The sequence below is a fragment of the Cyclopterus lumpus genome, chromosome 3 (genome assembly GCF_009769545.1).
Source record: "Cyclopterus lumpus isolate fCycLum1 chromosome 3, fCycLum1.pri, whole genome shotgun sequence".
Classification (NCBI taxonomy): domain Eukaryota; kingdom Metazoa; phylum Chordata; class Actinopteri; order Perciformes; family Cyclopteridae; genus Cyclopterus; species Cyclopterus lumpus.
The window spans coordinates 15,636,719-15,649,188 of NC_046968.1; the positions used below are offsets into that span (position 1 = coordinate 15,636,719).

Sequence of the window (12,470 nt, forward strand, 5' to 3'; positions counted from 1 at the left end):
GGTCACCAGCGGAGAATAAAGTAAAGTGGACACAGGGGGTAGCAGCGGCAGGACCGTGTGGAGGGACAGAGATACTACAAGAGTAAAGATGGAATGTAAGTGGGGAATAAAGGAACGGGTACACAGGGGACCAGCTGGACTCGATGGCGTTGTCCCAAAACATGTAAATAACAGGCACACATTAAGTTGTTCTATTTTTAGATGAAATGTAAATAACTAAAACATGGTTGATGAACTCATGTAACTCGTATGTTCCCGTGGAGCAAGTGTACTCTTTGGTCGGGTACCATGTTTTCCCATGATTCAGTATGGTAGCCACCTTTCAAAACTGACTTGATGTTTGTATTTAGTTTTAGTTTGGGTATTTCTATAAGTTACGTTTTTAACAATAACAATAAGACGTTTCTTAGGTTACTTAAAAATACATTTTAACAGGCCTATTATGGATTATGTGGAATGAACTGTAAGGTTAATTTCACACTGAACTAAAAGGTGTCTATCAATTTGTAGAACTTAGCCCTATTAGGCTATGTTTCATGAGTATAAATACACTATTTCAGAAAATAACTACAAGGTGTGTTTGTGTGTGCTTCACACACGTCACACTGATGACTTAGGCTTTCATTTCCCTGGTCTCATAGAATACCAATTATACATTTATAAAGACTATTGGAGTAGACAGTTACAAACCTATAGTGCTCATTTGCATAAAGCATGTTTCATTTTCCCAGAGTACTCTTTAAATGTGGTTTATTTCGTTGAAAACAGTTTGCTCAAATTTGAAGTTGTTTCTTTTGTAAATATCCATTAATATTGGGCAATACGATCTGAAGCTAAATTAACTTCCTTAAAGTCTGTTTGCTGTAGCATAAAAATATCTACCTGACTTAAAACTTCTCAAATTTCATGAAAGGATGTATCTGTGGGTTAGACTGTAATCTGCCCATCAAACTACAGATGTGTCTGCTAATGTGCAGAGAAGTGTTTGACATGTGTATCAGGAGATTATATACAGATGTGTCTGACAGGTGAAGTAATAGTTGTATGTGGATGATAAGAAAGATGCCAACATCCAAACCAGTACATCTTGAGATGTGAGGCTTTTTGTGGTTGCCACCAGATTCAATCACAAAAGAGGAGTCTACAAGGCCATCAAATGGATGATAAAGGTTACTACCACATGCAGACATGCATGGTTTTAATGTTCTGTTTCAGATGGCAAAATTGTCAAAGTAGTGGAAGGAAACAGATTCAAAATTGGGTGGAATTGAAATTTAACAGGAGCTTGTATTTCCTTTCAGTATTAACATTCTGATACTACTTTTAGGCCTAACATATATTGCAAACTGCTTTGCTTCGCAGTATACTTGCATATGAGAAAACTCTTTAGAAAAAACTCCTTTGAAATGGGCTGCATTCCGCCTTTGAATGACATTGAACACTTCTAATTTGGGTTTATGTGTGTTCACTATGAGGATGTGGATATTTACCAGCTCAATTAACATTCTAGAAAGCTTCATGGTCCACATTCACAGGTGTTTTTACTTATGTCGCCTAATTAGATCTCTTTCCAGGATTTAGGCTATTAGTTCATGGAGTTTGTTTACATCAGGTAATTCCAAGGGGATTAAACTTTATTGAACTGACCCATTGAGATAACGGTCTCATTTGCAATGCATGGATACAATAATTGTATGATCACAAAACATTAAGACTAATAAGAAAATAAAACATCAACCATTAATAGTCATATCATAAATACAATGTTTTAAAATCACAAAACAATACAAAAACAGTAACCATCAATAGTGAATTGTAACATATCAACAATTACACAATCAAACAAAAATGTATGGTATCACTATTTAAAGCATTCTCAGACCTTGACATGAAACATTTAACATATAATTGAATTTTCTAAAAGAAACTATGGCGTCTCTTAAAACGTATTAGGCTCTTCAAGCATACTAATGAAACATATGGGAGCTGCCTTTTCTTAGCGGCCAAGGACGACCAGCCCACCTGATAAAAGGATCACCAGAAGTAACGTGCTGGGTGATAAACTGTGTCAAACAGTTTAGAGTCTCCAATGTCAAGTAACGTCACTGGCATGTAAGCAACAGCTTTCTACTTTTCTAGTGTACTTTACCTGACTAACGCTTTAATAAGCCAGTGTAATTGAAAACACCTGTGTAGAACTGTGAATAAACCAGTTTTGCTAATATCACGTAAAATGGTATCTGCACAAATTGAAGCAGACAATCAAAGTGTTTTCTTCAGAAACATGATTATTCAGAAATAAAATCTGCATTGTGTATTAAGCTATTCTTCTTCTACTACTCTCAGCAGAGCTCCGAGTGGTGTTACCACCGACTGACCAGCAGGGGCGGTAGTTGACTAATGGACCTGGACAGGAAGCGCAAGGAATTATGGGACTTTTAGTTCTCAGTGGAGGACGGCTGGCTTGATAACACCGCGAAGAACAAATCGAGACAGCTACCACCGAAAATAAAATATCTGCCTCGGATTTAGCATAAGTAAGACCTCTGCAGGCGTCGAGTCCGGATAAATTAAGGTGGATTCAATCGTCGCACGAAGAAAAGCGGCTCACTTTTGGTAAAAAATAAACAGGAAGTTGTTAGCGTTGTGGGACGTGTAGTTCCGCTTGTAGGCCACTGAGCTTGATAACAACGCATAGAATAAAGAAACAACAATAAAATAACCTAAACTTCATTGGAAGACCGTGCTTTTGGCCTCGGTGTTGAAGTAAACATGCCCGGGTTCACCTGCTGTGTCCCTGGGTGCTACAACAACTCGCACCGGGACCGGGACCTGCGCTTCTACACGTTTCCTAAGGACACCGCGCTGAGGGAGCTGTGGCTGAGGAACATCTCCCGGGCCGGGGTCAGCGGCTGCTTCAGCACCTTCCAACCCACCACGGGACACCGAGTCTGCAGTGTGCATTTCACCGGCGGGAGGAAGACCTACACCATCCGAGTCCCGTCCCTCTTCCCTCTGCGCGGGGTAAATGAACGCAGGAGTCGGCGGGGCAGAGGCAGGAAAGTGTCGGCGGCGGTTCCTGCCTCCGCCGCTGCAGCGACCTCCGGGATTGTGCTCAGCAATGTCCTGGGCAGCACGGCGGAAGGAGCCGAGGGCAATGCTGGCGGCGAGGCGAGCGATGACGGCATCACCGTGGTCCAGATAGGCCAGAACGGGGAGTACCTGGGCACGGCGCGGCTGCCCGCCCAGTCAGAGGGGACTTGTTACACCGTCGGCAGCGCCGACGAGCTGACCGCCGACGATTCATCGGTGGAAACCGCGTCCGCGCCCGTGCAGTACGTCAGTGTGACCAGCAGCCCGCTGGACCACTCGTACTCTCTGACCACCGGCACCACGTCGGCCGAGCTGCTGCGGAAACTCAACGAGCAGCGGGACATCATCGCACTGATGGAGGTGAAGATGAAGGAGATGAAGGCGTCCATCCGCCAGCTCCGGGTGACCGAGGCCAAGCTGCAGGAGGAGGTGCGGGAACGGGACCGGCTGCTGTACGGAAACTCGGTGGCTTTTAGCGTCCGAAAGAAAATCTGATGGGTGAACATCAACGGAGACGACCCGTTATAGAGACTCAGACTAACGGAGAAGACACCGAGGGGTTTGAAGGCAGCCGATCCAGACCTATTTTGTATAAACCACGAGCGATGACAATGTATTTTCAACAAGTAAAGCTGATTTGTTGTCGGCCTCTGGTAAAGAGAAAGTTGGTGTGCTAGTTTATGTAGCTTAGCCTATAATAATAACATCATTGGTAACTAGGATCATGCACAGTCCCATATTCACATACAGCTAAACCAAGATGTTAATTCAACCAAGACTCATAGTTTGCACAGACTCACAATGTATGCAGGCTTACACACTTATAACCAGACTGATGAGGAATATGCTCAAAACTGCCTAGTTGTTTTATTTTTGTGACGAAAGACATTTGATCCACAGAAAATGGAATTAAAGGAATTCCTTAAAACTTGAAGGGCCACTCAAAAGATGTAATCTTATCAAAATGAGTTTCCTGATGACATGCATTAAGTTTCATGTGCTCAACCTTTTGGGTTTTTAAGGACATCTTAAGAGAAGTACAAAGAAAAACATTTTCTTAAGATACTTTATGCAACTTGAACATGTCTGTCTGTCGCAGAGGTTGTTGAAACAGCAGCTGCTGGTGTCAGTGTGATTCATTTGTGCGATGTTTCTCCACACAGACGTTTAGTGGCTGCATTTCTCTGTCCTGTACACCAGTGTTTTATACACAGGATGTTGAACTTGGTCTGAAAGCTATGTTCTCATTTTGAAGTAAATTTAATTTTGAAATGGTGCGGATTTCCACTGAATAATTTCTCAGTTCATTAAATGTTTCCTGATTTTTATCCAGTGTCGTAGTTACATAATGATGAGTCAGAAGGTCCTGAAGTATTTGTATTGGTTTTACCTTCAAGTTCAGGGCTTATAGCTCAACCCAAATGGGGCACAGTCATCTGTCTCGGCTTCTTGTTTGGACTTTTTCTTAGGAAAGACGAGCAGATTTGGAATTTCCAATAACTTAAGCTTTAGAAGTATTTATTTCCATTTGTTTTGAGTTATGGAAAAAGTAATAGTTTGCATCATAGCAAATCATAAACCATAAAGACTCAAATCTCAGGGTTGCTAACCTGTTGGGTGACCTGGTGCTGAAAGCCTCACTCAACATTTAGCTGCTCCGTCAGTGTTAAGAGACTGTCCTGATAAAGATATTGCCTTATTAAGATTAGATGTGATGAAGAGTGCAACCCATCATTTGAGCTTGCTTCTGAAATATTACTTGTACTTGGAGTTATTTGTTGAGAAACAACAAAAAAGCACTGATACTCTTGTTAGGATTGTAAATTAGGGTTAGCTTTATTATGGAGTTATGCAGGGATTACAATAGCAGGTTAATGAATTAGTTTGGCCATACAATGTCCAATAATAATGAAAAGTGGCCATTACGAGATACAATTGTGTCCTCAGATTTCTTCTGTTGGTTAAAAAAGAAAATGATGGGTCGTTTTTAAACCGGCAAATTGTTACATTTGAAACTACATCCAGCGAGTGTTTATCTTATATTTCTATGATTTCAGCACTATTGTGTCAGTGAGAGCACCACTGCAGTGTCTGGTTGTTTTTGTTTATTTACTTGATTTATTTCATAGGTTGATAGAAGACAATAACAAGTGGTAAAATGTGTCAGATGTTGCAATATGACTTTCTCCCTCTAGATGGCGGTGGCATAAAAGCTTGAAGAGCAGGAGGTTTAGCTCCGGTTTTTACAGCCTAATTTGTATGTCTGTGTGTTGGCAGCTTGGATGGTCATTTGCTTAATTGTTACTCATATTAAAGCAGTGAAATGTGGAATGTCTTAATGTGATTGTAAAGCAGTTACTCAACGCAAACTTAAAATCCGTCATTTTGAACACCTGCAGTGATAATGTGTCGCATGAAGCAGAGAAAGAGGGAGAGCCGGATGAATGGATAGACGGAGCATTGGAGAGAGTGAGGATCCAGATCCTAATCTCATCTGGATTTTTTTTTTTTTTAAACTCCCAACAGTGTTGCATAATGCCTTAATCCAGTGCTGTCGATCAAACTTGCTCAACTCTATCTTCCCTTTGAATGGCTACTGCCATTCACAACCGCCGTGTTTACAGTGTAAGGAAGTGAAACAGTGTTTGCAATATGTAATCCTGAAATCCAGGGTTTTACATCGGACTATGTTTGTGAAGTACATCCGTGTCTGGAAAAACAGGTTGCCGTTGTCTTAAATCTCTTTAGGGCTTTTCAAGTTATTTTGATAACAAAACAGGCAGAATGACAGTTGGGGTTTTATATTGCTAGTTATAATGAGAACATGTTGAACAGTCGACACTGCAACATAGAATGTGTGACACACTTCGCATGCCTTTTACCATCAGATATCTGGCTGTTGAACTGTCCACATAAAGCTTTTAGGGGGCGTTTGATCTTTTTGAGCAGATGACTCAAAAGCAGTAAACGGTCAGACAGAGAGTCTGCAGGACTTCTTTCTATCTAAAGACTTCTGACTGTCTGCACATGCATTTTCTTTTGATTATTTTGTGTGCAATGATCACAATACACACATCATTTTCTCGTTACATGCAAATCAACATTCTTGAACCATGTAGAAAACCATGAGCTGACGCATTTAAAGGGTTGTATCGGTCCTGATTAATACCCTATACACTAAAATGAATGAAGCTTTCAGGTCGTGTTAAGCTTGGGCCTTTCTTATTATGTCATCAGATATTTACGGATTTAAATTCTGCTTGTTGCAGTGTTCATATTTTATTGAGACATTGTTCTTGTTTTTTAGGTGACATCTAAAATAAATGACTTCCTATGTTGAATGAATAAAATATAATGTTGGAAAATATGTTCATACTTAAAGTAACGTGGGAAAAGTATTGTCACCAATAAAAAATCAAACATAGATCTATATCTATATATACATATATAGATATAGATCTATCTATATAGTTATATATATATATATATATATATATATATATATATATATATATAGATCTCTGTGTTTAAAGGGTTGTATTGGTCTGGATTAATACCTTATACACTAAGATGAAGGATGTTTTCTGGTCACGTTAAGCTTAGGCCTTTCTTATATATATATATATATATATATATATATATATATATATATATATGCATCAAAAGTTTGGGTTCACCTGGTATGTTGATCTTTCATTCAATGATGACTATTTTAGGGACAACAAGAGTATAATTCAGACACTAAATGTATTATTAGTTTATAGTTTTGGCCCCAAAAGAAGACGAAGAATTACTTGAATAAAGCTTGTATTTAGTCAAAGTCCCCACCGTGTTATATGCCAGGAGAGAATACTGTTGCAACTATTTCCCCCTAGTCTTAGTTTTTGAATTTGCATAAATGACCCAAGCTCATCCTTAAAACACAACTGTGCCTGTGTTTAGGCTCTAAATATTTTGGGCCCTCTGCAGTCTACTCAGTGGTGGGATTGAATAGTTTTACACTGTGATTTGTTTGTCCATATTTTGTCCATCTGATATTCATTGATCCAATTATAATACTGCTAACCCAATACTAACCATCTATTTCTGATGTTTTAAGAATAGCTCTTAATATTAACACACCATCTTTTTACAGGCTTTTTTGTGCACTTGACACTGTATATGTGTATGTAGCCGGGTGGATAAAGTAAACCCATATACATATATATATATATATATATATATATATATATATATATATATGTATATATATATATGTATATACTGTATATATACATATGTGTATATATGTATTGTATATGTACATACGGTACCTATACAGTATAGACACACACACGTGTATGTATGTATATATTTTCCAACAAAATAGGTGTGATCTGTGAACCACTGTGAATCTCTCCACAGACTACTTTTTGATACTGTATCACTGAATCTGTCCAGATACACATATAGGCCACTACAACTTTAATTTTAATAATACATCTAGCACAAGCTATATGATTAAAATATTTCTGCAGATGACACCACTTTTGTGAGCAGAAAAACTGCACTCCAAAAGAATACAAAAGTGGGAAAGTCATATATGTGGGCTGCAGAATTTGGGAATCTGTAGACCACACTTAACTGGAAAACTCAAGCGTCAGAACAGGCCCTATTTTACAGGCCCAGTTAAGACGAGTTTTTGTTTGCATTTTGAGTTCTTTGGTTGTGCTGGGAGGAGGACAATTAATGCAACACTTCACACATTTGTGTTTATCTGGACTCTGGCACAACCTGCAGTAAAACTACTATATAGAAACGGGGACAATAAGATGACACCTTTCCTGTTGTAAAGCATTATAATGAGGGTGGATGCTTCAGAGTGACCAGAACAGTTTCATGATGATTTGCACTGCATTGCCAAAAGTATGTGAACACTTCAGCCACAAGAACATCCGTGAGGTCAGAAACTGGGTTCTTCCACACCAGACTGGGAAAAGCATTGACCTCTTGTGCTTTTCCTTTCTCTCTTTGTGGATTTAAAATGAAAACCAAACATTTGACATAAAGTTGGAAGCACACTAATATCTGAAATATTGCTGTATACTGCAGCATTAATATTGTTCTGAAATGGCACTACTTTCAGGGCCAACAATGACAAACAGCCCCAGTACATCCCTGAATACTACAGTGAAGCATGAGGCCCGGGGTGTCAGACAGGACCCTTACCCCAGGCATTCTTTGCATACAGTTGCATCAGCTATCAGCTTGCAACAACACAAGTCCTGAGGAATGAAATATCCCTACAAATCTGTGGGATGACTTCAAGATACAGTCGTGTTTCACAGACAGTTCACATCCAGCTCGATTGATCCTGAGCGCATCTGTGAGGTAAGAAAGTACAAAAACCTGATGTTTTAAGGATGAAGCACAGCTGGAATTGCTGCCGAAGTTCCCATGATGTATTGATTCAGGCCAGCAGCTTCAGATGCAGACAGATTATTCTGCAGTTAATGGTTGTTTTAAGCCACAGATTTACAATGGGTTGCCATTCCTCCTGTGTCAGTATACAGATGTGAACAGGGACTTATACTAATGCACACAGTGTGAGCCATCTGGGGGGCGTAGCTGGGGATTTGGAGGCCGAGAGGAAGACGAGGGGGATTGAAGACACCAGCTCAAGTAAGAAAAATTGTGAACAAGGTAGATGGTTTCACTCATCAAAAATGTAGGTCTGCATGTGTCGTGTGTCGCTGTCCAACCTTTAGTTCAGAGTGTTGAACGCATACAGCGTTCTTCAATAACCCATCATGACCCACATAGCTGTGGATGATCCTCGTGTGTTGCTGCTATTCTCAGAGGGCGCTTTGCATCTGTGTTGGACTCCCAGGTGAGCAGGATTCTCTTATCCTCAGTGGGACTTCATCCATCTGTCCACATGAAAAATCCTCCTGACACTTCTGATAATGTATTCCTTTACTTTCATTTGTGACAAACTCCTAATTCAATAGGAAAATCATTTTTTTGTAGCAGGTAAGTGAGTGAACTAGACAGAGGTGATAAGAAATGATGATGTATATATTTAATTTGTGTTTCAAATAAATGTACTTAATACTAAAGACCGGAAATGAGTACTCTCTAATCCAGTGTGCTGTCATCGGTCTGCTGCCTCCGAGCTCTCTACGGCTCTCAACTCGTGCCCCTCCCTTGTGCACATGCACGCACACGCACACACACGCACACAGCATCCTCTGACTCTCTGCGATGCAACAGCCCCTTTCACAGTTAATCCAGCCGGGTTGTGCCACTGTGCATTGCTGTGCTTTTGCAATATGATGAATTCCCAACGGATGGCAGAGAACTTCACATTTTAAAGCATCAACTTTGGACTCTTTGGACTTACAGTCAGTGGGAGCTTCTCATCAGAGCCTCTGGTTCAGAGGTGGACTCAGCTCCACGGGACTCGTGGAACCAACAATGAAGTCCCAACCAGGCATGGCGACCATGCTGCTGCCCATCGCTCTCTGCCTTAGTAAGGATGTTTCTTTAATTGTTGTCTCAGTGTGCTGACTATGTGCATTTAAGTCTTCTGGAAACATTTGTAAGTTCTCAGTTTGCTCTTGCCTGTCCTATGTGGCACACAGTTTTTCTGATGTGTCTTTTTTATGCACATATGTCTTTGAACTCAGGTTGATCAGAGACATTTTAGCCCCCTCCAAAATAGTTCATTTGACTGAGGAAGGATATTCCATTAAGGTTGTTTTGAAACTGAGGAGAGACAGGTTGTTAAATATGCACTTACCTTAATGAAATACACTGTCCCCTCATGTCCTGATTGTCTCCCGCTCTCAGCTCCCGTTTGTGTGTGTGTGTGTGTGTGTGTGTGTGTGTGTGTGTGTATTTTAGGCACAGCATCTTGTATTAAGGAGCAAATTCTACGATGTGTTATTCGTTTAGGTTATTTTCTATTTTCTATTGAGAATTACAAAATATTTCGCAGTAAAATCATTCAAAATAAACCAGGGATAAACAAGAAATTAACAATCATGATACAACACAGATAAATATAAGCATGCAAATACAAGAGAACAGGAAAAAAGAGGGGAACATCACTTTTTAAAGCTAAAGATAAGCTATACAGTCGATAACAAAATCACCCACTGATCTATTAGGTAAAATATAGAGATAAGACATTTAACAATAATTACAGTAATGCATATTTTTGGTTCTAAGGATGAAATGGACTTTCAGGTCATTGCTACTTGTGGTTGCAAAGGTTGGTTGGCCTTTTTATACGATGTGGTTAAAGGTATGCGGACACTCCTGCACCCTGTAGGTCTGGGGCTGTTTTCCACGGTTTGACGCTCTAGTGAAGGGAAATATGAATGCTTCAGGTAACTAAAGGTAGTCGGATAACATATCCGCACACATGTACAGATACCAATGACTGCTGACAACGACACAGATGTCTTCAAGGCCAACAACAAAGCATCTGTGTTGGTTCTATTCAAAGGAAGAGATCGACAACTGAAACACACCCCACAGCCTCATACTGATTGGGTTAATGCAACAAATGTCCAAACCAATGTCTAAATATTCCTCTTCAGGAACATTTCAGTGACTCAACTCAAACCAGGCTCAGAGGGACACATTACGTATGAGCTGATCAATGCACTCAGACAGCTCACGCAAGGTTTTGTCGTCCTACACTGAATTTGGCTTCGAGGTTGTATAATCCGTCCCGATGAATGGAATACTCCATACTATACTCATATTTCTGTATTTGTTTGATCTATCTAAGCACCAGATGGATCATGTCTCTATGGACACAATGGACTTCACTCCACAAGATGAAATCCCCGACCCAAAGAACCTAGATTTGATTTCTCTCCCTCATCCCGAACTCATCCCCATAATAATTTATTATGGATTTCTCTTGATTTTCTCAAGTTTAAAATATACTTTTCTCTTGTCTCTTCCGCTCCATTAGGCCTGGTCACTGTGTGTTTCGGAGCTGCGATTCCCTATGCATGTGGCTCCATCTACAAGAGTTTTGCTCAGTGTTTACTGACACTTGGAGACAGTTTGGTGGATACACAAAAAGACCAGAGCACACAGGACATTGATTCAATCTGCAGGTGTGTGTCATCACAGTGGTAACCATCCAGTAAATGCTTTTTCTGTCTTGATACAACTTGTCTCAAATTGTTAAAGTTATAATCCTTAAAACTGATATAATGCCCACTAGCGATGTGCTGCAAGGGATGTTAGTGTCAGTCGATCCACCTCTTTGGTCAACAACTGTAGCATGGATAATTCATCTTACTCATAGTGATCCTTTTGTGCCCTTGGAGGTTGACATTTTGGGATTTTTGTGAAATGGCTCAACAACTATGAATTGATAAACCCAATGAAAAGCCTCAGCTGTACTTTGTTTTTTGTTCTAGCGAATGTTAGCATGCTAAACTAAGATGGTGAACATGGTAAACATAATACTTGCTCAACTTCGGCATATTCATTGAGAGCACGTTCACATGCTGATGTTGGCATTGAGCTCAAAGCAACACGTCCAGCCTCACAGAGCTTTCATAGCTGTAAACTCTTGTTATATTCACAATGGATGTCACATGCAGTGACGAACCCACAGATAATTATTGTCTGATTATGCAGCACAAAGGGTTATGCAGTCTTTAAACTCATAGTTGTGGGTTTATGTGCCTATAATTATATGAATATTGTTTAAATTATAATTTCTTTATAAATCATTACGCAATAAGCAATGCTCTTCTTCTGTTGCTTTTCTGACATCAGCATGTTTGCTTCCCCTGAATTGCACTCTCTATGTGCCTCTAGTGTTAAAACATACTAGCCATCATCACCACCAGTAACCACAGGTGTTGTCAAATAAACAAAGGCAAAAAAGAAGAAGGATTATAACTTTAAATAGTAATTTAACATCAGACCAGCAACATAAGGAGTTAAGCCAGGGACTCGTGTTCATACTCTCATCCCTGTATTGTTGCATTCTACCTGTATGTTGGCTTGCAGTCATTATATTTCTTCACTGATATCTCCTCATCCTGGTTCCTTGAAGGTCCTGGAATGCGTTCCATGTTTGTGCCAACTCCGCTCTGGCCGGGTGTCCTGGTGAAGCAGCAGCCGTCTGGGAGTCACTAAGACAAGAATCCAGGAAGACGCAATTCTCTGGAAACCTCTATGACATGTGTGCCAGCCGCACCACCCTCCCAGCCAGCATTGTGCCTGCACCCCAGAGCCCCCCCACACCCGACCAGACCAACCAGGATAAACTGAAAGGGCAAACAGATAAGCACAGCCCCACCTTCAGCACACTGTTGTTACCTGTATGCAGCACCTTACTACTTCTGCTCAGAACTTAA

The 12,470-nt window shown here is 40.3% G+C and overlaps 2 protein-coding genes across 3 annotated transcripts; both read left to right on the forward strand.

Moving 5' to 3' along the window:
- Window positions 1-27: 27 nt before the first annotated feature.
- On the forward strand, window positions 28-4,370 carry thap11 (THAP domain containing 11). Of its 2 annotated transcripts, none has more exons than XM_034557862.1 (2): window positions 28-95; window positions 2,350-4,370. In XM_034557862.1, the coding sequence occupies exon 2, from the start codon at window positions 2,773-2,775 to the stop codon at window positions 3,586-3,588; it is 816 nt and encodes a 271-aa protein (XP_034413753.1). In that variant the 5' UTR covers window positions 28-95; window positions 2,350-2,772; the 3' UTR covers window positions 3,589-4,370. The 2 variants fall into 2 exon arrangements, with proteins under 2 accessions (XP_034413753.1, XP_034413752.1); XM_034557861.1 differs by lacking the exon at window positions 28-95 and adding an exon at window positions 2,075-2,112 and having other exon boundaries at window positions 2,347-4,370.
- Window positions 4,371-9,549: 5,179 nt separating this feature from the next.
- On the forward strand, window positions 9,550-12,470 carry nrn1lb (neuritin 1-like b). Its single transcript, XM_034529563.1, has 3 exons — window positions 9,550-9,604; window positions 11,063-11,210; window positions 12,167-12,470. Exons 1-3 carry the CDS (start codon window positions 9,550-9,552, stop codon window positions 12,468-12,470), a joined length of 507 nt encoding a protein of 168 aa, XP_034385454.1.

What these genes read in the sequence shown, in the direction of transcription:
- thap11 (XM_034557862.1), top strand. Translation starts at nt 2,773, where the DNA reads ATGCCCGGGTTCACCTGCTGTGTCCCTGGGTGCTACAACAACTCGCAC.
- nrn1lb (XM_034529563.1), top strand. Translation starts at nt 9,550, where the DNA reads ATGAAGTCCCAACCAGGCATGGCGACCATGCTGCTGCCCATCGCTCTC. An exon ending in GCCCATCGCTCTCTGCCTTA is followed by an intron (nt 9,605 to 11,062) that starts GTAAGGATGTTT and finishes CCGCTCCATTAG; the next exon opens with GCCTGGTCACTGTGTGTTTC. An exon ending in GACATTGATTCAATCTGCAG is followed by an intron (nt 11,211 to 12,166) that starts GTGTGTGTCATC and finishes GGTTCCTTGAAG; the next exon opens with GTCCTGGAATGCGTTCCATG.